General features: G+C 41.5%; 1 protein-coding gene across 5 annotated transcripts in view; it reads left to right on the top strand.

Moving 5' to 3' along the window:
- The window catches only part of POU6F2 (POU class 6 homeobox 2), a 304700-nt gene that overhangs the window by 192840 nt on the left and 84118 nt on the right, over positions 1-27742 (top strand). For all 5 annotated transcript variants that reach the window (XM_062625447.1, XM_062625444.1, XM_062625443.1 and 2 more), the window contains exon 5: positions 14270-14571. In XM_062625447.1, the coding sequence (XP_062481431.1) occupies positions 14270-14571 (302 nt within the window). The remainder of the gene's footprint in view (positions 1-14269; positions 14572-27742) is intronic.

The following is a 27742-nucleotide window of genomic DNA, read 5'->3' as shown; positions in this document are numbered from 1 at the left end:
TATTAATTTCAGCTTCATTGAAAACACACAGTTTATATCCCTAGTTGGCAAATGGAAAAGTTTTAAATTGATGATGGAAGAAACATTCATTTCCAGCTTCTGAGCGAGCTATTAAAATCAACAGAGTAAAGACAAAATACCTGGCACTGAAAATGAAAGGAATAGTTTTTTGCATCTACTTAGTTAAAACTTGGCGAAACGTATGTAAAGCAGTGGTTTCAGATTCCCATGTTCAATAACTGTGCCAACTTTTGTTCTCAGGGTTACCATGATAGATAGTTCATACCACTTGAGACGCATTTTTTCCTGTAAGTTTTTTAATCAGAAGTCAATTTAAGTAAAAAGCTAGATCTTGTATCAGCACTGACATGCGTTTCTTTATTTTGTACTGTTGAATGGTCCAGGCTTTTCATTTAAATACACTGTTTTGGAACAAATTAATCTCCATTTAATTGACATTGGAGTTACCGCAGTAAATCTAGTAATGGTATTTGCCCAGTATTTATGTAGTATTTTCACCTACACTTCTCAGTGGGCTTCCTCATGAGGATGAGAAATGCAGTGATTTCACAAGCAAGGAAACTGTGAAGAGTAAGTTCTCTCCCCTTGCCCTTACCCCCTAGCCAAACATCACCATCTATGGCCTATATATTAGCAATCAATTTTGCATGATGACCAGTGTTTTCATTGTCAACAATGTTTTCTCAGTTCACTACAGTTCAAAGTTAGCTTTTGCATTACTTTATGGAAAGGGTATGTGTTGCAGAAAAAATATTAAAGAGAAAATTATAATTGTTGTATGGAAGCACTATGCAACCTGATTGCATCACTGCAGGTATGTTTCTATAGGATGAATAAAATGTACCTATTCGGATACATTCTCTTGTGAATTTTCTGTACTTTTAGAGCAAGTTCTGCAGCATTATGTTAAAATTCTCAAGAAGATAACATTAGGAGCAGTTATTTACTATTTATAACAGTGTATTGGTAAAGACTTGTGTGTGCCTGCCTTCTACACATCGCTGAATTTGTTCAAAAGACTGACGAACCTGAAGAAGGTGAAGAACATAAAGAATGTTTTATAGAATCATTTGGGTTCAGTATAGCTAAACATATGCATCTGATGAGACCTAAGCCCTTCTTTAAAACGATATTTCGTTTTCTAAATATTAAAGTTGAGGCATTAAGGAATGCAAAGGCTAGCTTCTTGTGAGGAGTTTTTTGAGAATGACTGGTTAGCAACCAAATTCAGTTTTTCTTCCATTATCTGCTCTGAAAAAGCAAGCATTTCTCCTGATAAGGGAAATAAGGTACTAGTTACTGCATCAGAAGGGCAAGAACATTCTGTTCTGACTGAATATGTGGACAGAAATAGTGAATGATTTTTAAGTTGATTTTTGGCCAATTGTAAATTCATCTTTTGGATTCTGTTCCCTTCCTATAAATTGGGACTCCTCCATGTAAGCAAACGCATTATTATAAGTGGAATTTATTTTATTATTTGCTGTGTATCCCTTTCTAATCAAAAATTAACCTTGAAGAAGCAGCTTAATAGCTAAGGTAAGATCTAGATGCCATTTGTTCAAGGGCCTGCTAATAACTAGTTTGCAGTGTCCAAATATGTATGAGTTATCTAACAGCATGGGGTTCCTGTGTGCTTTTGAAAGCCATGAAGTAGGTAGTGCAGTAACTGGGCAGAGCACTGCAGCTGCACTCGTCAGCCCTTCTGTTCAACTGTGGATGGGGCTTCATCCTAACACAGAAGCACGACTGACTTTAGAGTCCATGAATGAGGAGTGCTTATAAAGTCTTCTCCCAAAGTCTCCCACCCAAATTTTCTACTGATGGGCATTTTATCTGTGTGAATAAGCATGGAATCCCAGACTGGGTTGGGTTGGGAGGGACCTTAAAGCCCATCCAGTTCCAACCCCCTGCCATGAGCAGGGACACCTTCCACTAGAGCAGGTTGCTCCAAGCCCCAGTGTCCAACCTGGCCTTGAACACTGACAGGGATGGGGCAGCCACAGCTTCTCTGGGCATCCTGTGCCAGCACCTCAGTGAACAATCAAGTTGTTTATTTCAACGAGAGGGAAATTTATGTAGGTGGAAGAACACGAGCACTCAAAGAGCAGCTAATTCACTTTTGCTCTGTGAAGGTGATGGATGCCAGGCACAGCCGAACTGAGCTTAGCACCCGAAGCAACAACATGTTTGGCTGATGAGCTATAGGGACAGGAGAGAAATCTGATATTCAGCCTCCCTCATATTACTGCAAATTAAAAATAAGCAGTCAGTCATTCCACAGCGGATGACCAGCAGCAGAATCCAGAACTGCTGCTCACCTATTGCTTAACTTTGGTTTTCATCTCTCTGCAAGTAAAACTATCAAGCTAGGAGAAGGGATCTAGACAGATCACCTTGAACTGACCTGGAATTAGCTTAAAGCTGACAAAAAGAAAGCAGTTCTAGATACTGTGGTGTGTTTTGAAATGCACACAACTAAATACAGCCGTTCTTATCTATGCAGAGCGAATAAAAATAATGGAAGATTCTTAAAGACAGCAAAATAGAGCTACTGTGAGTCAACAGCAGGCAAACATAATGAACCCTGATAGTGGTACATACATTCAGGAATGGCTCATGTGAGAGATTACCAAGTCAGAGTTCACTTCCCAGCTCTTGTACAATTTCTCATATGGAGGGAGTTGTGTATCCCTCTGCATTGCTCCCTTATCTAAAGAAAGAACACCTCCATCTTCTGCTCACATATTGAGGTTACAGAACCTAGCCCAGCACTCCTCACCAACCCAGTGACCTGTGCTTGAGGTTGCTCCTGTACCACGGCTATCTCGTGTCATTTAGAGAAAGTTTTTTAGTCTGTTTTTATTCTTCAGTGTCTGATGAAGAATGCCGTGTTCAATGTGGTACTGTGTGTGTGTTCTGCTGGTGAGGAATGGTCCTGGGAGCTACATAGGGAATGAGAACATTACAGCCCTTGCAGGATCAGGCCACATGTTCTGGTTTGTTCTCCTCCCCACCTTTTTCATCGTGTTGCTTCCATTTTAAACTTTTCATAGCTTGGTAAAACAAGAAGTTTAAGGCTACATTGAGGATAATGGGGCCCATTAGCAAGGTTGAAGTCTAAGTCACAGCTCCAGCAGAGCATTTTTGTGCCCATGGCAGGGGGGTTAGAGCTAGGTGATCTTAAGGTTCTTTCCAACCCAAACCATTCTGTGTTTCTATAAATCCATTTTATAACTGCCACTTTTGCACCTGGTTCTCATACTTGCTGTTGTCATTTTATTGATTGTAAAGGAAAGGACTAGGCTGTGTTTTTTCCTTCCTATAGTGTACACCCTCCTGTTTTCTGAATCATTCCATGGCCTGTCCTTACTGCTGCTCTGCTAACTTCTCTAGCTGGAATTGCACACTGGGAACAGAATTTGCAGCTGATTGAGTCTTGAAGTTCTTAATAAAAAAAGAGTGGTCTCAGGTCTGCCAGCTTTCAGAATAGGCTGGAAGTGGAAAATGATAGAAGCTTGAGATATAATGAGTCTGAGAGCTGAAAGCAACCAGGCATACCAAGTCACCTGGTGGGCATGGTACCCTCTGCTGCTTCCCTCAGCTGAGACTGGGGGAAAGTGACATTGTCCTTTGTCATTCTCAGGACACTTCCACAAGCTCAGCATCAAGGCCAACCTTTTACACCAGAAACGCTTTGATCCATTATTCAAGTGTATTGTTTAAAAAAGCCCAAACCCACACCTATACAACCCCCCCACTACATTTCACTTACAGTAGCTTCACTTTTAGTTAAGGAAACATGACTCACTTCAAAGACACTTTGAAGAGACTTCTAATAATTCCTTACCTTCAAAGAACCATTGCTGAAGCTATACCTGGATAAATATTTCTTTGTCAGAAGAGCCATTTGCCATAAACAATTATAGAAGATGCAACTGCAGATCTTTTATCTGAAAGAATGCAAAATCACCCTTTGAAGCCTCTTGAGAAGACTTTGCCCCAAAGCCTTGCATGGCCACCTTGCCAATAGAAATGGGGGGGGGGGGGGGGACGACGACACACAACACCTGGTGAACTGGGGACCCGTGGGCATAAGTGCTGTGGAAAGTATGGTTCCCATCAATATCAGAGCATTTGAAAGAGACAAGGGGAGGAAAAAATAAGCTGCAGTTCTTGTTAAAGGTTGTATGTGCAGAGAGTGTCTGATGTCCATTATGAGTCATGGTCATTGTTCTCTGAGTCAGCAGACTGTTGTTTTAAACTTAATTTCTGTGTCATTCATCTGTTGCCTGTCACATCCCTTTGCCTGTGAAATCTTATATCAGGCTCTGTTGGCATTTAGATGATAATTTTTTCTCTGTCAATTAGTTTCTTTCAAAGGACTCCTGCAGATTTTTTCCCCAAGAAATGGGAGGTTATCTTAAATTCTCATCCATAGGAACATTCTGGGCTCAATAGAGCCTGGAAATTCAATCTGTGGGAACACTATGGCAGCCTATTTGATTTTCCAGTCCAACACTATTCTGTTCTCAGACAATCTGGGACCAGTCCTTCTCTTTGTAACTAGAAAACTACTTTTGTCTGGTATAAAGACTTGATGTTAAGATTCTGGCCCCTGATCTCTGAAAAAGTCATGTTTTCACCAAAAAAAAAAAACCATAAACTGGTAAAATTAGTTTACCAGATCTAGATAATCCCTTGCTTGACACCCGGCCTTTGGCATTCAAATACTTACATTGCCCTCAGACTATGTTATGGTAGGTTTTTAATTGCCTGTCTTTGCATGAGAGTCCCAAGACAACTCCGTGATTGATCCCCCGTGTCTTGATGATACCTTGCCTCCAGTTAATGTTTCAGCCATCTGTACAGTATGAGGCCTAAGGTCCCATTTGAGCTGAGGAAGCAAATGGCTTATTAAAGTCTAATTTCTCCAGCTTGTTCTTGCCTTTGGGCATTTTAAATAGGTTAATGCAATTTTTACAGTACACTCAGGGAACTTTACTCACAGAGTGTTGTCATAAACTAGAGGAAAATAGCCCCTAGATTATCTTAAAATGGAAAGTATTCCAAATATGCTTGCCCTGATGTTTAGTCAAGCTCTCTATCTAGAACAACTTTTTCTTCCTTTCACTTTTTTTTTTTTATTTCCTTAAGATTTTAGTGGATTATTGTACATTTTAAGGTTGATAAGGGAAAAAATGTCAGATTTATTCCATGCAGTGGATCATTTTTCAGGGAAGCTCCAGTATTCATCAAAATGTGGAGACACCACAGGCACCATATAAATTATGATGGTTTTCTTCTTAATACTTCCTTTTTATTGCCTATATTCTTTAAAGTAAATTTAGTGCTCATGAAAGATGTTGCGTATGACAACAGTAGAAAGCAAAGCCCTCTGTTTCTCTGCAGAATTGGTACAGAGGAGCTTAGGCAATGCAGGTATCTCCCCGTAACCCCATCCGTGTTCTGCAGCTGTAACCTTGAAAGGATCACCTTTAGGAAGGAGAAGATGCTTGGTCTCTTTACTTTTCCTATCCTTAGCCTCTCTGCTGAAAGTACAAATAAAGATGTCAGTTGATGCCATCCAAAGCTCTAGTGATCTTCCTAATAGGTACTGGGAGAACATCAGTTTATTACCTTGACTGTGTGACAGACTGCTTCCAATGCTGGCTTTCTGTGGGTATCTGTGTGTGAATACATATCCTATACATCTAATAGATCTTCTATCAGGTTGCAAGCACTCAAAAGCACTATTAAAGTGCAGTGACTTTTGTTCCCTATATTGACCTATACTAGATTTGAACCACTGATTGAGAAGTAAGTTGCTCTGTATCCCATTACTAATCTCTTCAGCCACAAGTCTAACCCTTCCTTCCCCTTCACCCCCAAAGATGGTGCTTTAATGCAACTCACATTTTTCTCTCAAAAAGAAAATTCAAGCATATGCAAGACTACACTGGGTATTTGGCTCACCTACTGCTCATTACCCAGGAGGGAGAGAGTGTAAAGATGAGCTTGCATTAGACTGTTCAGCTTGTGCATTCAATCCTTAGAAAATCTGTTAGAAAGAAAGGCATAAACCTCATTAGAAGAGAAACAACAGGGTGGAAGAGAAAATCTGGCCATGTCGGTTCGAACACAAGCCCAGATGCTTTAGTTAGTTACACTTTTCAGTTTATGCAATGCAAATGCATTCTCCATTACTGGGGAAGTGGAAAAAGGCATTAGGCCCTTGAAATGGCAAGAGTCAAGCTCTGTGCTCAGTCAAACAGGAGAAGGTTTAATGTATGAGTTTCTCCTTTTTAGTCCATTGTACATTGTAGAAGGCACTGAAGAACATCTATGCAATTATGTAAATAAGAGGGTAGAGGATAAAGTGGCACAATGGTTTCTAGGCTAAAATTGTTTCTTATTCCTCCTGCCCTTTCTTCCTCTTTACACAGAAACAAGCATGCACAAAACAGTAATGAAATAAATCAGACATTATGTGAAGCTTATCCACAAGAGCAGATTCTAGATACAAATTGAATCCCTGAACATTAATTTGATCTTCTGCCAAGCACTGTAGAGGTCTGAGTTTATGTTGTGAATGAGAGGTGAAAGAGTCCTAATTTTTCTCATTATATACACATTTGCAATTTCTTTTACATTTCATTATCTAAACATTTGTGGGCTTAATTCTGGTCCTTGCTTTTTGGAGAAATGTGATTAAACTTTAAAATGTATATTTTTATTTCAAATACAGCCAGAGCCATTCCCACGCTAAAGTGATAATGTCAGCCAGAGGCACCAGGCAGTTGATACTACTCTCAGTCAGTGCAATCAGGATTGGGATTTGCCTTTTCAGTTTTGCCACTAAGAAAGACCCAGTCATAGATCTTTACCCCTGTCATGAATCAGACTACTTCTTTCAGCATGGCTGCAGCAGAGGTGAATTTTTCCCATTGCACCACTCGACAGAGGGGCATTTTAGTTTGGTTTCAGATTCCTGTGTAGGTAACCAGCAGAGCAACAGAAGTTACAAGAAAAATGGGAAAAGACACATTTTATGTAAATACTGTAAATGCACAGCAGCCTTGTGCCTAAGGCATCCCCCAGAAGGAGTCAGGAAAGTGTGTGTTCTGTAGATCATAACTTTCTCCAAGTCCTTAAAGATGTCTGAGGTCTGTGACAGAAGCAGGTGACTGGGGAGATCGGAGTTTGTTTTTGCTGCTTCTGGACCATCCATTTGCACCACTTAACTCCATGGCTCTTATTCTAATGTAAATGCTCCAATACTGTGGCTAAGTATAATCTGCTTAAAGTAGGATCATAAAACATGAGGTGATCCCTTGGGAAGTCTGCCCTGGCACTGCAGCAACCAAGAAATGATAGTTAAAACATAAGTTTGAAGAACCCTCGTGCCATTGTTTCTTTGTAGATTTTAGTTCTTCTTGGATACCTGGTAGATATTCAGCGTGTATTTTTCTTAAGGCAAGTTGAGATGTCACACAGCTTTTGTGGCTTTTCCTCACAGCGTTCCACAGCTTGCATGCATTTTTGGTTAATTATCTCTCTTTTAAGGTGATGCACTTTATGTTGTCTTCTTTAACCACAGAAAGAACTTTCTGCAACTTTTGTACAAGCCTTTTTAATTCTCGAATGCAATTCTGAAAGCAGGTAGGCACTTCTCGCTTAAATATGTCAAAGTTTTACCCAGCTGTTAGCCAGTAAGTCATAAAAAGATTCCTGTGAGGTAGGCAGTGCATGTTATCTTTTATACATGCAGGCATTGTGCTGTTGTACCACCTGAAATTCCATCAGGCTCCAAGCTCTGCAGAAAGTGACAAATGCTAGACAGGTATACGATTTATAATGGATGAGCTATGCAAGCAAGCTCTGGGAGTTGGATTGGATTTGATTGCAAACAATAATATGACACAACCCCTGCTGTGGCTAGTACACACATTGTGAGAGGCAGTGCAATCAGGCAGCAGGAACACCGGACTGCAGGCATGATCCCGAGCCCTAAATCCACCTTTGCAGTATACCTACTGTGTGGCTTTGGGAAAGCCTTGTCTGATCTAACAGCCCTTCTACCAATTTCCTATCTGTTTGTTTAGCAACAGCATGTTAAACAGTCATAAGCCATTCAAAGCAATTTATAGCTCAGCGTGAGAGTGGGCTCCAGAGAGACTTTTTAAAGGAATTATGTGAAAAGACAAGTTATTTAAATAATTCTGTGCAGTTGCTGGCAATGAACTTGGAAACTTTTCCATAAAGTAACTTTTCTCTATCAACAATTTTTTTCCCCTGGGGGACAACCTTCCACCCCAGCAAGGATGTGTGCATCTCCAGTACAAAAGTGAACAGTAGAGGTACTGTTATTCCTGCATCGGCCAATGTTCAAGTGTTAAGCAGTACTGAATGAAAAGCTTTCTACTCCTAGATGGGGAATGAAAAAAAAAAATCCCCATATCAAGCTTTTACCTGAGAGTGCTGGACATAGGCACAGAATTTACAAGCTTGGTGTTTTCCAGGTCAGCTTCAGACCCTCTTCATTCACCACACAAGTCAGCTTTCCTGTGTGACTGCACATGCACACATTGTCAGTGCACAGAAGTATGTCGGAGGTGGCCATTCAGCATTAGCAGATCGCTATGACCTCAACCTGTAAAATTTTAGGTTAACGATAAAAAGCTCTTGAGGTGTATTTTCCCCTTTTCTTTCCCTCTTGTCCTGGTTTTAGCTGGAATAGAGATATTTTTCTTCCCAGTAGCTGGTACAATGCTGTGTTTTGGCTTCAGTCTGAGAACAATGCTGATGACACACCACAGTCTTAGCTGTTGCTCAGTAGCGCTTACCCCAGTCAAGGACTTTCCAGTCTCTCCTGCTCTGCCAGTGAGGAGGGGCACAAGAAGCTAGGAGGGAGCAGAGCCAGGACACCTGACCCAAATTAGCCAAAGGGGTATTCCATAGCAGAGCAGGTCATGCCCAGCATAGAAACTGGGGGGAGTCACCTGGAAGGAACTGATCTCTGCTCAGGTCAGGCTGGGTATTGGTCAGCTGGTGGTGAGCAATTGTATTGTGTTTCCTGAATTTTGATTTCTCCTTATTTGTTGCTCACTATTATTGATATTGTTACTGTTGTTATTATTTCTATTATTGCTATATTTTATTTTAGTTATTTAAGCTGTTCTTATCTCAACCTGAGGGGTTTACGTTCTTCCAGTTTTCCTCCCCATCGCAGCCAGTGGGGAGTGAGTGATTGGCTAGATGATGCTTACCTGTCTGGATTCTGTCCCTTGGTTGATGTATTGGCAGAAGAAAGAATGCTGAAATCAAAATGCTTATTCAGCAAAGTCTTGTGGAAAATGGAAACTTAATGAAGATTTAATTTTTAAGAATGTAATTCAGCAGCTGATCAAAGGCATGACTTGTTAATGGAACTGAGGCTTACACAGTGAGGATAACTCTTCTAGCAAGTAAATCCCAACACATGCAACAATGGGATCTTTCTTAAGTAGTTTCAGACATTTAGTAAAGTCACGTTTCATTAGAGACTGTAGTGACAGGACAAGGGGTAAGGGGTTAAAACTTAAACGGGGGAAGTTTAGATTAGATATGAGGAGGAAAATCTTCACTGTGAGGATGGTGAGGCACTGGAATGGGTTGCCCAGGGAGGTTGTGAATGCTCCATCCCTGGCGGCGTTCAAGGCCAGGTCGGACAGAGCCTTGGGTGGCATGATTTAGTGTGAGGCATCCCTGCCCATGGCAGGGGGGTTGGAACTAGATGATCTTAAGGTCCTTTCCAACGCTAACTATTCTATGATTCTGTTATTTCAGTAAGCATGGATTTTTGTGCAGTGGTTAACAAACAGATCAGTACTGTTTCTGTCTGTCCTTTCGACTCGAATTTTGCAGGGCTAATTATATCAGTGGCAACATTGCAACAAAAGCATCCTCAAAGAAACCCATATGCTCTGTGGGGAACACTAATACTAACGATTATTAAATATCAATCTTCTGATTGATCTGAGCTACATGCACACACACAGAACAAGAAATCCTTTTGCAATATAATGCAACCGCCCCGTCATTTGTTTTAGTTTGTCATAACTATTTATTTTGCACATTGAGCTTCGTTACCATTCTCCTCATGTCTTGTATATCACCATTTATCTAAATATTCTGTCAACAGAGACTTTTTTGCGTCCCGTAAGTTCAAACATAAGTTCATGGACAAAAATTTAGCACTGACCCAGTTTTGCGCTTTTATGTTATCAGACTCACATGGTCCCTCCATCCTATGTTACCTCATATTATCTCTGTTAGTTACTGGCCATATTTGGTGTCCCTCAGGGATTGGTAGCAGCCTTCCAGTATCTGAAGGGGGGCTATAGGGATGCCGTGGAGGGACTCTTCATTAGAGACTGTAGTGACAGGACAAGGGATAACGGGTTAAAACTGAAACAGGGAAAGTTTAGATTGGATATAAGGTGGAAGTTCTTCACTGTGAGGGTGGTGAGGCACTGGAATGGGTTCCCCAGGGAGGTTGTGAATGCTCCATCCCTGGTGGTGTTCAAGGCCAGGTGGGACAGAGCCTTGGGTGAGATGGTTTAGTGTGAGTTGTCCCTGCCCATGGCAGGGGCGCTGGAACTTGATGATCTTAAGGTCCTTTCCAACCCTAACTATTCTATGATTCTGTTTTCCCTATTCTAGCTTGTCGTGGTTTAAACCCAGTCAGGTAACTTGTTCACTCACTCCCAGTGAGTGGTGCCGAGCTGACAACAATCGAGGTCCGTGTCCGTCTCCCACCCCCCGCCTCCCCGCACCGGGGCTCTCCCCTTCCCCGCTCCCGGAGGAACGGGGAGGAGGATTGCAACTCCTACGGGTTGAGACAAAAACAGTCCAGCAACAAATCACCACCGCTACTATCAGCTAAAACAATGATAAGGGAAAATAACAAGGGAAGAGAATACGATACCACCGGCCAAGAAAGCGAGTTCCACCGGGAAGCCCGTGTCCTTCTGGGTAACTCCCAGTTACCCCCCACCCCGGGCATGACGTGCTGTGGTATGGAGCAGGTGTCCTGTCTCTGCTTCCTCACAGCTTCCCCTCCTCCCTGGCAGAGCATGAGCCTCACAAAGTCCTTGGTCAGGGTAAACATCACTTAGCAACAACCGAAGACATCGGTATCACCAGCACTGTTCTCAAGCTGGAAGTCAAAACACAGCACTGCACCAGTTAACACAAGGGAAAAACATGACTGCTACTGCTGAATCCAGGACATAGCTGAAAGATGTACCTCAAGGAGCCAAGCATGTTCTGTGCTCCAAAAATGTTTCAGGAGATGGTTTCACTTACACCTCAAATGTTTTTGCCTGTCCCTTACTACGTGACCCAGTGCCCTACATACAAATGTATGGCATTCTGGCAAAGCCATTGTTCCAAGCCTTGGCCTTTAAGATTGCCCTGTAGGAGAAAAAGGGTTTGAGGACCATTACAGTAGGAAAAAAAACAATACTGTATCTAATCTACTACAGAGAAAGGTTTGTCTCATACTGTCCAGTTGTGAACATGGGATATAAAAGGACCTCTTGTTCCTGTCTTTGAGCTGTGTGGATTACAAGTTATGCTTCTTGGCAGCAGTAAGGGCTTGTTGTGTTTGAAGGCCTGGTTCTGGTTATCCATGGTTTGTCCAGATCACTAAACTAGCACAAGTAAGGAAATGGCCTGCACAAGATAAAGAGCTGGTCTAGGTCTGATTTTCCCTTATAGGAATGGGAAGGGTCTTTCTACTCTGTTGTCCTGGGTTCAGCAGTAGCATTCATTTTTTCTCCTTCTTAGTAGCTGGTGCAGTGCTGTGTCTTTTACTTTCAGCCTGGGAAAAACACTGATAACACCAGTGTTTTTAGTTGCTGCTCAGTAATGCTTACTCTGACCAAGGACTTCCTGAGTCTCATGCTCTGCCAGAGAGAAGGGGAAGCTGGGAGGAAGCAGAGACAGGACACCTGACCCAAACTGACCAAAGGGGTATTCCATACCACAGCACGTCATGCCCACTATATAAACTGGGGGCAGTTACCCAGAAGGTATAGATCACTGCTGGGGTCAGGCTGGGTATCAGTCGGCGGGTGGTGAGGTGTTGTATTCTTTTCCCTTGTTATTTCCCTTATCATTGTTATTACTGGTGGCAGCAGCAGTGGTTTGTGTTATACCTTAGTTACTGGACTGTTCTGATCTCAACCTGTGGCAGTTACATTCTTTTGATTCTCCTCCCCATCCCTCCAGCAGTGGGGGAGAAAACAGGGGGTTAGTGAGCGTGGTTCTGGGTTGCTGGCTGGGCTTAAAACACAACATCTGTGTACATACCTACAGGTAGAACTGGTGAATGTCATTGCTTGCCGTCTGAGTTGCTTCCTGCTATGGTAAATATTTGTCTATCCAGTTGCTTTTTTGTATACTAACCTTCTCTATTCTTAGTTCTCATATTCCTTAGATTATATTTGCATTTACCTTTGACTCTGGGGTATTTAGGTATGAGTCCTGATTGTGGGATTGATGGGAGTGTACCCTTATTTCTCCAGGCTGATTTCTTTTGCATGGGATACCATATGTGTTTTTAATCTGATGGTTACTGTTTTGTGTTGAAACACAAAACTTCCACAGTAACCTTATTGATGGAATATACTGGTGTTACCAGTCCTCCTTCCCTGCATTTTTCAGGTCCTTTGCTGAAGTCACATACACATGACTATAATTCTAATAAAGGCACATCTGTGGTATGATTCCTGCCTCTGGTGAGAGAAAATTTAGAGCAGTTGTGAGTATAAGAATGGATGACCAACAGCTTTTCCTACCAAGTCTTTTGTTTTGCCTTCATACAGCCTTTTCTGGCTTATCCATTCTGCCTCATCTTTCTCCATTTTCTTTTTTCTTTTGCTTATTCCAGTTTATGGCTCATTGATTTCATAAGTTGTACCAAGACTTCAAGTTCATTCCCAGGGCATGGACATCTAGAAAGCTAAAATAGGGCAGTTGGCATGGAAAAAAAGTGGAGATGGCTTGGCTTTATCTGCCAATCCGCAAATAACTTGGTGAGCAGAGGTTCTGGCCATGAAATCTGAATGGCACTTTAGAAGTAATAAATTTGGTTCATTCCCAGGTTACTTTGCCTTCTGCTGATAGAAATTAGAATACAGCGTAGTGTTGGCAAAGCAGTATACAGAGTGCAGAATAGTGCAATGACCTTGTAAGTTGTTCCTTTTGGGATCTTACAGCCATCTATCACAGCCCCCAAGATGCTGATTACAGTGGGTAAGGCCGGAGACCCCTGTGACTTATTCAGGGCATTACCCCAGAAAGCGTCAGATTCCTGTGATGTTCTGGTTGCTGCTTAAAGCTGTTCTTCCTTACTGACATCCCTGTGGCACCCTTCCTGCCTTCCTGAACTTAATGAATGCCCTAGTCAGTTTGAGAGTGTCTCTGGGAAATAAAGCTTCCTCTTCTGTGCCAGTAGGTTGATGTGGTCTACCAATTTCCAACCTTCAGCTTTGGAGTGCATGCTAGCAAAGCACAACAACCTTTACTAACAGATGTAAGTGAGCAGTGCAAGTGCAGAGGATGCCTACCCTATTTCACAAGAGTACTTTATAGCTTTTAGATGTCAATGATGCAGAACAGTTCCAATTTCAGACACACACACATTTTATTGGGTATTTTTGTTACCTATGCATTGCACGAGGAATTTCACAGATGAATGTTTTATTTCCTGACACCTGCTGCATAAAGACATGACAAAGCTCTTTTCAGAGCATCCTTTATTTTACAACTCTGGTTTTCTCCTCCTTTATTTAACAGCACACAGTTCATGTTATGAGTTCTTGCTATGCTCTGTGCCATGACATCCTGTTTGCCTCTTCTCTAGGCATGCAAAATTCTCATTGGCTTCACTGGTAAACTGTCTGAGCACAGGCTGCTGGTCAGCGCTGGCACCCATCCTGTGGGCAGAGCTGTAGCCTTTCCAAGGTTTGCCTTCCTTGCCTCCAGTGAAGTCCTACTCTCACCACAGGACTGCACTGGCAGAATTACAGGCTGTTATTGTTAGGAATGTGTTTCCTGCAACAGCCTGAAGTCTGAGGCCAGCTGACCTCAGTGGGCAGTGTCTCCCACAATGTAACAGAAACAGAATTTAATCCAGCGTTCTCCTTAGCACAGTATTACTGAAACCTACATAACTCTCTTTCCTTTCTTTGATTCACAGCTACCTCATCCCTGAATTCCCAGATTCAACAGCTTCAGCATCTTCAGCAGCTCCAGCACCAACAGCAGCAGCAGCAAAGCCAGCAGCAGCAGCAAGGTCAGCAGGCACAGACTCCACAGCCACCCCAGCAGACCCAGCAGCCACAGCCACAGCCGTCAGCACCACCGCAGCAAAACCAAACCCAGTCCCAGAGCCAGAGCCAGCCGCCTCTGGCCTCACAGTCCTCCAGCTCCCCTCAGAAACCCAGCCAGTCACCAGGGCATGGCCTTCCGTCTCCTCTTACTTCACCAAATCCATTGCAGGTAGGACGCTGTGTACAAACCTCTAAGTCTAACAGAAAATGCACGCTCTCCCTCCAGTGCAAGGGGAAGTCAAGTGAAGGTTATGCTTTCTGACCATACATGCTGAGAAATTCCGCCTCGTCTTAGTTAATCCTTACAGATATGCAGAGTAGAACAGCTAAAAGACCTGATAAACCAGAAGAGCATAATTAATGATGGTCCTAGTCTGCTGCTTTCTGAAGAGTAAACATCTTTTGCCCCTGAAGTCCATATCATAAGCCCCATAGAAAACTATCTGATTTTTACCAGCATGTGACCTTCTCAAATGGTGTTTGCCCAGCAGTCACCCTTTATGGTAACTTACAAGGACAGCAAAGTTAGCTGTTCATTGGTAGATAATCCCGACTGTTACCAAAAAAACATACATCTTCTGATGATGGTCGTGTGCAAGGGATGGATGGGTTATCCTTGCTCTTCCTCACAATCCAAAAGTTTATCCTGCTAAGAATCAAGTACTTTTGTGAAGAGTCTCAGTATAGACTCCAAAACTACAAATGCAGTTAATGCCTTTTCTCCATGCTCACTTTAATGACAGGGATGTCTGTTAATAGACCTACAGCTGTGGCACCCCCCCTTATGCTGGGCTCTGCCTGTCTTAGAATTCCTGCGCAGGAAGAGGAGAACTCTGATCCAGTGCTCCTAATTTCTAATACTTTGGCGTTCAACTGCACTTAGAAATCAGCAAAGTTTCTATTCGCTTTATTCTCTAAATTTTAAGACTGACTTTAAAGGTTTTCTGCATCCTGATGGTCTGGCTCCATTTCCTGCAGAAATTAAACTGCATTAGCTTAATAATTAAAAAATCCTTTTTCAGACAATTAAGGGAATTGGTTTACAAGAAGCTGTGTTTGCAGTGTGGTCAGTTAAGCCTGCATTAATTTAAGCTTCAACTAAATTGCATCAAATCTGATTTTTTAGTGGTTTAGATAATAGACTTAAGAGTCCACAAGAGATGTGTCCTTGCTTTCTGAGCTTTTTCTTACAGTAGAGCATAATGTTTCTAGAGCTTCTTCTGTGTATTGTCTGAAGGGCTACTTGGGCACCACTTAATGCCCAGTCTGTCATGCTAGTGAGTGCTTTGGGACTCTTTAGTATGCAGATTATTGACATACAGAGACAGGAATATTTCCAGAGGAGCTTCTGTTAGATTTTATTGTCTTGGTGCATCTGTGATGTATGCATGCATGCTAACTGTGTACACTATATGTTGCTGAAACTGCCTGCTGTATATTATGCTTCAAAAGGCATTCAGTTTTCCAAACAAAGCAAATGCACATATAAATTAGGGTTGGGGTAGGAAGAAAGAGGGATTACATCAGTCCACATACCTCAAGAGGTGTGTACTAACACTGAATCTGAAGCCTTAGCTCTCATGTGCCCTCTGACCCTAATGTAAATCTCAACTGAACCTGAGTACTTCTAGTCTCATCTGTGACGTACAGGTACAGGCCAGTAGAAGCACTTTCTACTGTTCGCTCTCCAGGGTCACACCTCACTTGCAGAAGTACAATAAAAGGAGGTAAAACCAGTATTTCCTTGCATGGGAGGTGCCAGTGTCAGTTTTCATGGACATACCTTGGCACATCTTTCTCTTCAGCACGCTTGTCCTGCAGCTTCCCTTCTGAGGGTGGTCTGGATGTAGTAGACTCAACAGAAATGGAAGGAGGGAACCAAGTACTCGGAGGGGGTTTTAGTTCAAACACTATTCCCGTGTCAGAAAAGGGGAAGAGCATCTTCTGCCATAGGCTTGCCAAGCTGCTGAAGAGGGCTTTAAACTAAAGTTCTTAGGGGAAGGGGATTCTCAATCCATCCCACTCCTACCAGTTTGATGCCAATGCCAGAAATAGATGCCCAGAGCCTGGAGAGGGGTCGCAGGTCAGCAGGAGAGCATCTCCTTAGACATTAGGCAGAAGTTCTTCCCTGTGAGGGTGCTCAGGCGCTGGCGCAGGTTGCCCAGAGAAGCTGTGGCTGCCCCATCCCTGGCAGTGTTCAAGGCCAGGTTGGACACAGGGGCTTGGAGCAACCTGCTCTAGTGGAAGGTGTCCCTGCCTATGGCAGGGGTTGGAACTGGATGAGCTTTAAGGTCACTTCCAACCCAAACCAGGATGGGATTCTGTGAAACCTCTTAGGAACTGGGATTACGTTTAATGAAAGACACAAGCACAAGATGTCTGGCATTTCCCCTGGGCTGAGCTCAGCAGTACTGCTAAGTCAGCTGCGTGACTGGGACACTTTCAGAGCAGCCGTTAGGGATTTAGAAGTCATTAGCTGTCAGCTCTGGCTCAGTATTAAAGAGTTACTAAGAAATTGGAGGATAAGTATTTTTAACATTCTTTCCTCTCTGATCCTCACCATTTAAATAGCCATGAATAGCCATGCCAGAACCTTCAGTGACATGGTTTAGTGGGAGGTGTCCCTGCCCATGGTGGGGGGGTTGGAACTTGATGATCTTAAGGTCCTTTCCAACCCTAACTATTCTATGATTCTATGAAGCCCCAAAGTTTGTTGACAGAATCAAAGGCACCGTGTGCTGACATCCAGAAGAGAAGCCACAATTTAACACGGTATTTCAGGCCTCACCTTGGCAGTGTGTGGAGGGCCATTAGTTTGGCCTCCTAGCCTTTTCTGCAGTATTTCTACAGCAAGTATAACACTTCTGAAGCTTCCCAAAGAAATACTTAAGAATTTGAAACACGGTCTGTCATATTGCAGAGAATGGTGAGATTCTTTATATGCAAACCAGTGAGACTCTGAAATATTTTCAAAGGAACTGCTGTTGCACTTTATATATGGTTGAAGGATGTGTTCAGGTACTTTACTGAAGCAGAGCAGGGGTAAGATCTGTTCTATGAAATTTGTCTTTCCATTGTAAATCCTGCAGAGGAAAGCTGTTTTACCCCCATACATCTGGTCTCAAGACTGGATCTGAAATTGGGTTTTTTCTACACACAAATATAAAAACTAAAACACTAAGAAAAGGGGGGAGCACACATTTGGCAGCAGGTCATAGAGCCAGTCTATAATAGCTGCTTTAAATGTGGAGTTTTTAAATGTCTAATGCTTTGACTTAAAAATCGACCTAGAACAAAATTCAGCAATATTATGGCCTCTAAGGTAATGTGCTTTATGAACTAGAATGAAATGGGTTTTGTTTGAAGAATATTAAGGGAATAAAGATCAACTAAGTTAAAGTTTGACAGCTTAAATTTCATTTCTGAATTCTTGATTTTTTCATGTGGGCTTTATCCTCTTACATTATTCAGGATCTGTCTGAAAGATATTAGTTTAGAACAATGCAACCTCAAAAAATTGTCATGGAAAGTCAGTAATTCAGGAGGATGATTGTGTTTGTTTCAAAAAACTCTGAAGGATAACAGCAATTACATCTGAAAATGTACAGATGCTGTCATGTCCTTCAGAAGGCAAATTAAATGAAAGCGACTTGCTTAGGTCTACCTGGGTGAGGTACTTGTGCTGGCTGATCAGGAATTAATAATACCTGTGCAGCATACACCAGCTAAAAGTCTCAGAATGATTCATGACGGATTGTTCTGCAATACTCTGCTCTAATTTTATCCCTATGCTTTACTCAGTTCAGTGGGCTGGATTGTAGCTACAAAACTATTATGTTTAGGAAGTCTTTTAATGGTTGCGGAGAAAGACGAAAAGCTTCACTTTAGGTTCTAGGGCCTGGATTCTGTGCTCACATTAGTAATGGTGCTCCAGATTTACACTGGTAAAAGCAAACCTCTGCAGAACCAGGGGCATTGCTGACCTGCAGAAGGTGACAAGCCAGAGGAGAATTTTCCAAAGCAGAGCTCTGTTTCAGGAGGTGCTGGGTCAGGTAGATGATGATATTTCATCCCTTCATTTTAGAATGGTGACGTTCCTCATACAGATAATCGCAGTCTGATTTTTACTTCCATTGTGTCAATGGACTGAGACAAAGGAATCCAGAAGTGAAAGGCATGTTGTAAACTGGGCACTTTAAACCCTTTACTTCTGGGAAAATCCACGTCTCCTTTGAATGTTTAATGTTATTACATGGCAAACTATATGGGTTCTTGAATGGTCAGCATGTTGCAACTTCAAAGCATGGTTACCACCACTTATGGAGTTTCCATCCAATTAAATTTCTGGAGCTATAATATCATGATTATATGCTGTATAAAATCAGATTAGCCAAGTACTAAGTAGCCAATTATTCTGCTTGACTACCAGAATAAGGTGCTTTTTATCAGCAACATGTATTTAACTGGCTCCAAATAGAGGTTAGCTTCTGGTGCTGGCACTCACTGTACTTTTCAGCAGTATGATTGAGAAGAATGTACCCACAGCCAGATCTATAAAGGGAGAGCTACACTATAGGTATAGAAGAATTCCCAATGATTTTTGCTGTTCTGTTCATGTGCGAATAGACAAACAGGAAATCCCCCAGGGATTGCCCCACTGTAAAATTATTCTGGCCGCTTTCAGAACTCTTTCCTAAAGCGCCTTTTTGTCACAGAAGCCTGCCTACAGTAACTGCAGCTGGCGGAAGATGATGAAGAGAAAAAAATAATAATAAAAGGAGGGAAGAAGGGAAGTGAGGAGATGACAACAGCAGAAAAATCTTCCAAGTAATAGCAAACTCCAGGATAGCAAAACCAGAGCCTCCTTCAGATTAATTTTTCATACTAATCTTAAATAATGTATTTGGAACCTCAACACTTTTATAACAAAGGAGAAAAGAAAAGCAGAAAGGCTGAAACACTCAGCTGTAAATGAGGGAGAATGTGTACACAGATGCCTGAGGCTCCGACAGTCACAAAGTCACAAAACCAAAACCACCCTTTCCCTTCCCCCCAGCCTCATTCACTGGTTAGCTTCTCATTAAGGAAAATTCTACCTTACAGACATCTCAGTGTTTACTGACCCTTTGATAAATTTACATATATTTAAGATACAGAAGAAACAACCAAGTCTCTGTCGGTTTGAGAAAGGCATCTGGGATAAGCTTGCAAGGACTACAGTCACGGGCTGTCTTTATGTCTGTGTTCACAGCCAAGACCTGCTGTACTTTTCTCGTGCTTACTGAATCATGAGATCAAAAAAACTTGATCAAGACTTTGACACCAGAAGTACCACTGAGGAGGATTCTTGTTTTGCTAAAATCATCCAGCCTTCTTCCTGTATATAACACTGTGCAATGTCTGACTGTCTGAATCAATTCCCAAGTTACTTGGTAATGTTTGACAAAGAAATCTTTTATAAATGGTGAAAAAATGCTGTGCTTTGGATCCATTTTCCAGAATTTCCTATTTTTTTGCTATCAACAGGGATTGAGATATTTGCACATCGCAAGGCAACAAGTGATACAGACATGTACAGTGGACATTTATTCATGCCCACCACCTGCTTAGCGGGAGCCTGTTGAAGTGCTGGTCTTAGGTGGGTTTCCAGGAGGTACGGGCAAGACCTAGGTATCAGTTCTAAACTAATGGCATGGAAACTCCCCTGCAGTCAGCTGAAGTGAGTTGAGCTTGGTGAACTCTTGAGAGTATTTTGCATATTTCATCCCCTGCTCATTTCAGACAGATTTAAACATCTTTTTCTGTGGACAGTTTTGGATTTCTGAGTAGCCTTACGGCATTTTAATGATTTTTGTGGGTTGATAAAGGTGATTTCATGAGTGGAAGAGGCAGATACTTGTGTAAAAATTTCCACTGCCTAGAAAAGTCAAGGTCATACTGATATACCACACACACAAGTGCCTATTAGCCACTGCAGATGCTGTTGTGATTCCTCTCCTCTCGTCTTTGTGCTACTTTTGCCAGTGTGGTAGTTCTGTGAACCACACAAGCATTACTGTTCACCAGCTTGAACCCTGCTTGAGAAATTATTGGCTTTGAGTTTCAGTGCATCCAGTGCCTCCCTTATTCTCTCACCCCTTCTGGGTCTGCCACCGGTTAGGCCACTGTGATGTGGCAGCGTAGCAATTTGTCGTAGATGGGCACCTGGGCACCTCTGCACTGGGCTGTACCATGCTACCTGGTCCAGGTACACAGTGAAGAGAAATGCCAGCTCGTTTCCTGGCTTGGCTTATTTGAGGACTTCCACTCTTCATGTGTACCTGGGGAGCCATAGGCATCATTTCCACAGAAAGGCAAGTTTCGGTGAGGTGTAGGACTGCATCCATCCACAGGACCAAGTAGAGTTTCAGATGTCCTCAGATGCCTTTCTTCTCCCAGAAGCTCACTGTTTTTTGGGGGGGGTTGAGGCATTGGGACATCACACTGTAAAGCTGTTGAATAGTGCATTTAAACAAAGCAAAGAGATGTTTAAGGGTTCTCAAAAAGACTTTATAAGCTAGTCTCTTCATTCCCTGAGGAAACCTTCTCTCAGTTGGAGCACTGTCTGCCTGGCCCATCCAGATATACTCTGCAGGTGTTGCTATTTTCAGAAGCACAAGGAGTACTGGTGTCTGACTCACATTTAAAGCAAAGGAAATTAATCTTCCAGCAAAACAACTGGAATTATTAGCACCCAAGGGGCAGAAGCTGAGGCTAATATAGGAAACCATTTGCTAGAGAATTCTCTGAAGAAGAGGAAAGTGAAGCTGTTTGCCCAGCAAGCTCTGGGTTCTGAAATGGGAGCATTTAATAAACTCCCTAAAGCAACCTAAGTATTTAATAAATGGGGAAATAAATAAATAATATCCTCCCAGGATAAATTTGGAAAAGGATCCATATCCCATAAGATCTTTTATTTCCAGAGCCTCTCCAGGCAGAGAGGAGGACCCTTGGGGATCTTAGGAACAGAAAAAATTGACACAGCCCCTCAGACACTGTTTAAAAGCCAATGGATCTGTTTTGCTAGCATTTATTCCTCTTATTTTCCCTCATATTTCTAAAAAATAGGGGTAAAAAAATCTGCCAAAGCATGACTTTATTTTTCCCTGTTTTTCATACCACTCACACCTTTGTAATAAAGCTAAAAAAAAATTCAAGTCACCACAGGTTTCTAATTCTGTGAGACAAAGAAATTCTGTTTGCAAGCAAGTGGACCAAGTGAACCCAAAGAACCTAGTGGGCTCACTGATTGAGGAGCTATATTATGGAAGGGTATAGCCCTGATGTGATGTTATTATAGGCTCCTTGTACAAATAGGCTGATCAGCTTCTAGGTACTGCCTCAAAAGGAAAAGAGAAAAAAGGGGAGGAAAAAAAGGCCATTCCAGCCTGTGTTTTAAGGTTTCAAATTAAGCCTTTTTCAGCTGTATTGCTGAGATCTATCCGGGTGTCCACTTGTGGACTCTCGGGGTGGTTTTAGCAGCTGCAGTTTAGGGCAGGTGTTTAAAAAATACTACTACTTTCTCTTTTTTATTGATAGCCAGACTGTTTTGAGAGAGTGACTAAGCACAGGCCTGGAGATTATGAAATTTGCTTAAGTGTTAATGGGTTGATTGCTGAGTTACAGCCTGCCGTCTTTACTGGAAATTGATTGACTGGTGCTGCAGGTCTTCACACTTGACGCTCGGATTTGACTCGAAAATTCTGCCAAGTCTTTTACTCTGAAATTTATCTTAATTAGATCTGAAAGACCTGCCACAGCAGAATAGTCACACCGATTAAAATGAAAAACAGGAGAAATTACTGATCAAATTAATCATAATGTCGGGTTACAGCTGTAGGTCTGATGTAATTTGCCACTCCAGTGAGTTACATCGGCCCAGGCAGAGGAAAGAGAGCTGGTTTTACGCTGATCCGTAACACCAGGCAGCTTCGGGCAGCCCATCAGGACGTTTATCCCATTCATTCTCTTGGCTTATTCTGACCTTAGTGCTGCAACTAGAAACAAATTAGGGAAAAGGAAAAAAAATGCATCCTTTTATTCTAGGGGGTGGCACTGGATACATGAGCTTTCCATATCCTTCTTGTTTTGTTTTTTCCCCTTTCTCCAGCAACCTTCTGCTTTGTTTAAAGTAACCAACAATTAATTATGTGGGAAATGGAAAATTAAAAAGCCAGAGGTTACCACTTCAGGTGCAAGTCAGAAAATGTGTATTTCTAAGAGCTCCTAGTGGGTTAGGATATGAGGAAATGAGGATCGGTTAAGCCAGTGGGTACATTGCAGCACATGAGAAGGCATGTCCAGTAGGTAGGAAATAACAGACTTGACATCTTACGGATGTGATGATCCTAAAAATAATTTGTACATTGTGTATTATAATATAGTACATTCTGCTATAACCGTTTTAAAAAACAACTAAAAGTCACTGGTAGAAGCCATGTTGGAAGGAGATAGGTTGTGGGTCCTCAGGGCTCCCACCATAAAGACGTCTTCTGCAGGCTTCCTACTAGTAGTTTGACCAGCAAGGTTTGAATGACTTTCAGGACAACATGTCTTGTAGCACCACTGCACTTTTTGCTCCTGATCCAGGACAGAGTCAAGAAATGAAAGTATTTGCCACCAGCTGGGAAAGGAGATGAAGTAAATGAAAGAGAAGAAGAAAATAGATGAACACTTTCAGCCTCAGAAATTGTCTTACCCTTGAAGTACACCCAATTTTTATTTTGGTACTATAGTACCTTAAACTGATCAGGAATTTTCTAAGTGATTTTTCCTCTCCAACAATGATGTAACTCCATAAAGTTGGGTTCTCCCCTGCCCAAAGTTCCATTTTGATTTTCTATTTTAGGCCTGGGAAATGGAAAGAACTGAAGATGGCTTTTGTTTAAAATCACCTTCAGTTGTATATCAACAGTTTATTACATTAAATTGCCTAAAACATAGTGAATTAACAAAAGAAATCAAAACAGCTTTATTCGTGGTGATGATGTGAAATCTGCTGAAATACTTCATCATTTTCACATGCAAGTTTTTGTTTGCTGAAGCATTTCAATATTCCATATTTCATCTGCATTTTCAACAGAAATTAAATCTTAAATTGGGACAAGATTACATTTTAGATTAGGTCAGGAATTACATCTTTGTCAGGAATTACATCAATTAGGACAGTAATTACATTAAATTACATCTTAAATTAGGACAAGAATTTGACTTATAGCTTAGACATGACCAAATATCCTGTGAGGATTCCAGTTGGAGAACCAGCCTGTTCTCTAGAAGAGACTGGAAGGCAAAGCTGAGATTTGAGAAGAGAAATACTGATGTATGAAAATAGCATATCCTATGTTGCTAGGATTATCCTTTGACTTAAAGGAATGATGATGGTACAGTTTGGTTCTTAAAGGAGGTGAGAATCTTCAAAGCAGCAGTAGCTGCTGCAGTATCTTTGTATACCTGTTAAGAAATATTTCCATGCTTGCAGCAAGCACCAGGGAAGCAGTCAGACCTGGAGGATCCTCGTCTCTTAGCAAAAATGCAGGTGCTAGAAAGAAAACCCTAAAATATGGGCCCAGTCAAAGCACAGAGCAGTACTTTGTTGTAGGGATGGCCAGTAAACTGATATCAGAAGCTTATTCTGAATGAACGTGATAGCAAGTGATATTAAAATTGCTAGTTGCTAATGTTCTTGTGATTTTCACCTTAGTAACCTTATAATCCTATTTTCAACCTGCTGGATAGGTAACCTCAGCTGAAGTGCTGCTGTCTCTATCTCTTCTTCCTCTCTTCTCATTTTGGGCAGTGCTGTGCTTGTTGAACTGGTGGCTCCATCTGGAACAGGACAGGAGGTAGTAGAGGGCTGATCTCCTCTTGACATTTCCCAGGAGATGGTTGACACCTTGCAGAGAGCCAAGCAGAACTGCCAGTGTGGGTGCTCTATGGGCTGTGGGGCAGATGGTGAGGATTAAGGATGTACTGGGATCAAGGTCCAGGAAGGAACAGTCTCATTCCCAGGATTCATCTGAGGGTGCAGCTTCCATCAGTATAGAATTCCTCAAGGACAGGGCTTGATTTGAGGCAGGAAAAGGAAAATGTTGTGAGGAGGAGAGGGGAGAAAAACAATGTCTTTGTTATTCACAGTGCCTTTATTCCTACTGACCTTTTCCACTGGGAGAGAGAGACACAAAATGAGATTGGCATTGTGAAAGGCTGAACTTGTATCACTGATCACCACTCTAGAATGAGATGCTGTGTGCGTTTCCATCCTACCTCTGTCTGCAACTTTTCACTTTATAACAAGACTCAACAGTACTACTAGGGAAGTTGGCAGGAGGTTTCTCATAGCTCTCAAGTCAGACAGGAGCAAGCTTATTATGCCATTAGGAAGGTTTCCCCCTCTTCTCCCTCCCCAGCTTTATAGAATTACAGCTTCCTTGGTTTTTTTTTAACTGTCTTCTGACTATGAAACATGTTCTCCATGCAATCAAAATATGTCTGACAGAATTTTCAGTTCATGTAAAACAAATATAAAAATAAACAAAACTTGAGAAAACCAAGCCATTCTAAAATTCCTTGATGTTTTCCCCATAGACATTCAAAGAGTATGTCTAGGGGGAAATCACTGGTACTTCAAATGTACAAGCAAGTATAGAGATAACATATGTCAGTCCTGTAGACCCAAACTTGGCAGTCCACGCTCTCATGAGTGAAGACTGCAGGGAAGGGAGGGGAGGGAGCGCTACTGCCACATACCATCTGCATATTTAGCTCTAATCTCATTATCAAGTTATGCCTTTGCTTACTGAATTCACCTTTGAAAAGTTCATTTGCATCAGGAAGCGAAGTGCTCTAGGAAATGGGTTGTTGGAGTCAGGAGCACCAGACTGCAGTCCCAGCACTGTCACTGTCTGGCATGTCACTTCGTCTTTCTGTTCTTTTGTCGATTCTCCCACCATTGTTTGATCTCCTTAGACTGCAAACTTTTACAGGTTTTTGGTATAATGCAGTGAGGCCTTGATCTTGCATTGGGCTTCTAGGTACTGCTGTAACACTAATACTACAAAAGCAAGGAATATTGAAAAGAGGAAGATGCGTAGCCCCCGTCGCTCTCTTGATGAATTCAGAGCAGTGTTGCTGTTGACTTCAGAGGACACAGGCTTGGTATCCATTTTGTTTTCAAGCATATTGAATATTTTGAAGTTCTGTCAGCTGCTCAGTGTGCTGTCAAATGCACTAATGAAAGGTTTTCCTAAAGTTAATTTTCCTACTCGTAATACAATAACCAAATTTGCTTTAACACTTGAAAAAATCCATCCATACTAAAGAGAATCAGTTGCTTAATCCTAAAATTAAAGGTTATTGCATGCAAGAGAAAATAATTACATGCTCAAAGTATGGAAAAAAGAAAACTTTTTTAATATGTAGGTATTTGTATAATTAAAGACTAATCAAGCATGAAGGCTGCTGACTAAACCAGAAAATGAGATTGTTGGCAAGCAATATTGTAATGTAAATGCCATTTTTGTTTAAGTACTAAAGAGCTGGAGGAATGATATCCTGAACAGATTAAAAGCAAACAGCATTGATAATAAATATTTATCAGATTTCAAATGCAACACACAGAGATTTTTATATTTTACATGCAAAATATATTGGCATTGAAATATTCAGTCACTTTTCAAAGGTTTGTTCGTATCTTCACTTTAAAATGTTGAAAAGCAAGCGCTCGCTAGTAAGAGAAACAGCTTTAGAACTCAGTCTTAACCTGTAGCAACATCAATAATCTGTAGGCAATGGAAAACAGCTGAGAGTTGCTACATACTTAACTACAAGTGTAGAAGATCAGCTCCTGAGGCTGGAGAGTCAGAATTTTAATGGTCCTTATGTGTGTTTTCTCTTTCTTTTCTTCTAAAATGTTCACATTAATTTTTCAAAAAGAGAGAGAATCTGCTCAAACTTAAATCTATGCCATGAAACAAATGCATAGTAAAGTATTTATGGAGGGCTTATGTGTATATACAGAAATTATTCCACTGTAACATTTTGTTGTAGAGGACTGATTTAGTTAAAAGTTTGCATCTTCTCGGGGCACTGCTTTTAAATCTGTGTGAAAGTATTGTGCTGGTTAAATATGCTTATCATATACCTTTGTGTTGTGTTATTGTAGCCTAAATCTTGTTCAGAAGTGAATATCAAGATCTTTGACTACATCAAGAGTTGAGGAGAATGAGGACATGCTAGACATGAAGTACCAATCCTGACCATTTTCTTTCTGTTACACTGTTCCCAGATTTGGCACTACTCAGCATGCTGAGGCCCAGCAGAAACCATCTCTTTTAATCAAGCCTCATCATGCAATGGTTGAAGCTAATTTAAAATGTCCTTTGACATCTGTGAAAGACTTAAACCCAATGGTTATGACAGTAATGCAGTGAAGACCTCTGCTTTAGTACGCGCACCGTGGGCCATTGCACCCTTTGTGTTGATGTGTACCTCCTGTTTGCTCATGCATTTACTTCTCAGGATAATTTTATCTCACTTGCTTATGAGTGAGAGATAGAGCAATATGTCACTGACAGAGCTGTTGGGGAGAGTGACAATAGGGAGTTTTGAATGTGAGGCTGCCTGATAATTTGAATTATCAAATTTTTCCTAGGCTACTGTAATTATATTCTATTAGCCTTTGGACAAAGGGAGTGTAGACACGTTACAACTAAATAATGCTGTGCAAGTCGAACGCTAGTCTCTTGAATAGGCATTGATCTAATTTTCAGAAGGGTTAAGTCACTCCCATTGGTGTGAACTGTAGAAATGATTACTTAGCCCTCGAAGGAGCACAAATACAGATTTCAACCCCTGGGTTTCTTAGAAAAATCTTGCTTGTGTCTATAGGTTATGTCCCAGCAAACTGACAGTTTGCAAATGCCAAAATTCAGACCAAGCCAGCCAACTTCATGCAATATCTTGTATTTATATGAGTTACTGAGCTCTTAAATGTATAACTTTGCAGACAGGCATATTAATATATCATCATTATGAAAAATACTTTATATGTCTTCTAAGCAATTCATATTTACACTGGTAGAGTAATACTAAGGATTACAGTGGTAAAAAGCACACTAAGGAAAATAGTAGGAAAAGAACAAAACCTTGTGTGTAGACCATCAGTGAGTGGTCCAGCAAGAAGGAAGCTAGAAGTAAAGCACATTTAGATCAAAGTCATGCAACTGATGGTCTGTGAGCCAGGTCTGACCCATAGGAAGTTTCTTTCCAGGCCCCAAGTGACCAAGTGAAAACAAAATAAA

Source organism: Pezoporus occidentalis, unplaced genomic scaffold (genome assembly GCF_034315485.1).
Source record: "Pezoporus occidentalis ecotype Australia unplaced genomic scaffold, CSIRO_AGI_Poc_V1 ctg28, whole genome shotgun sequence".
NCBI lineage: Eukaryota > Metazoa > Chordata > Aves > Psittaciformes > Psittacidae > Pezoporus > Pezoporus occidentalis.
Note: the sequence above shows the minus strand (reverse complement) of the source record. Positions and strands in the feature narration are given on the sequence as shown.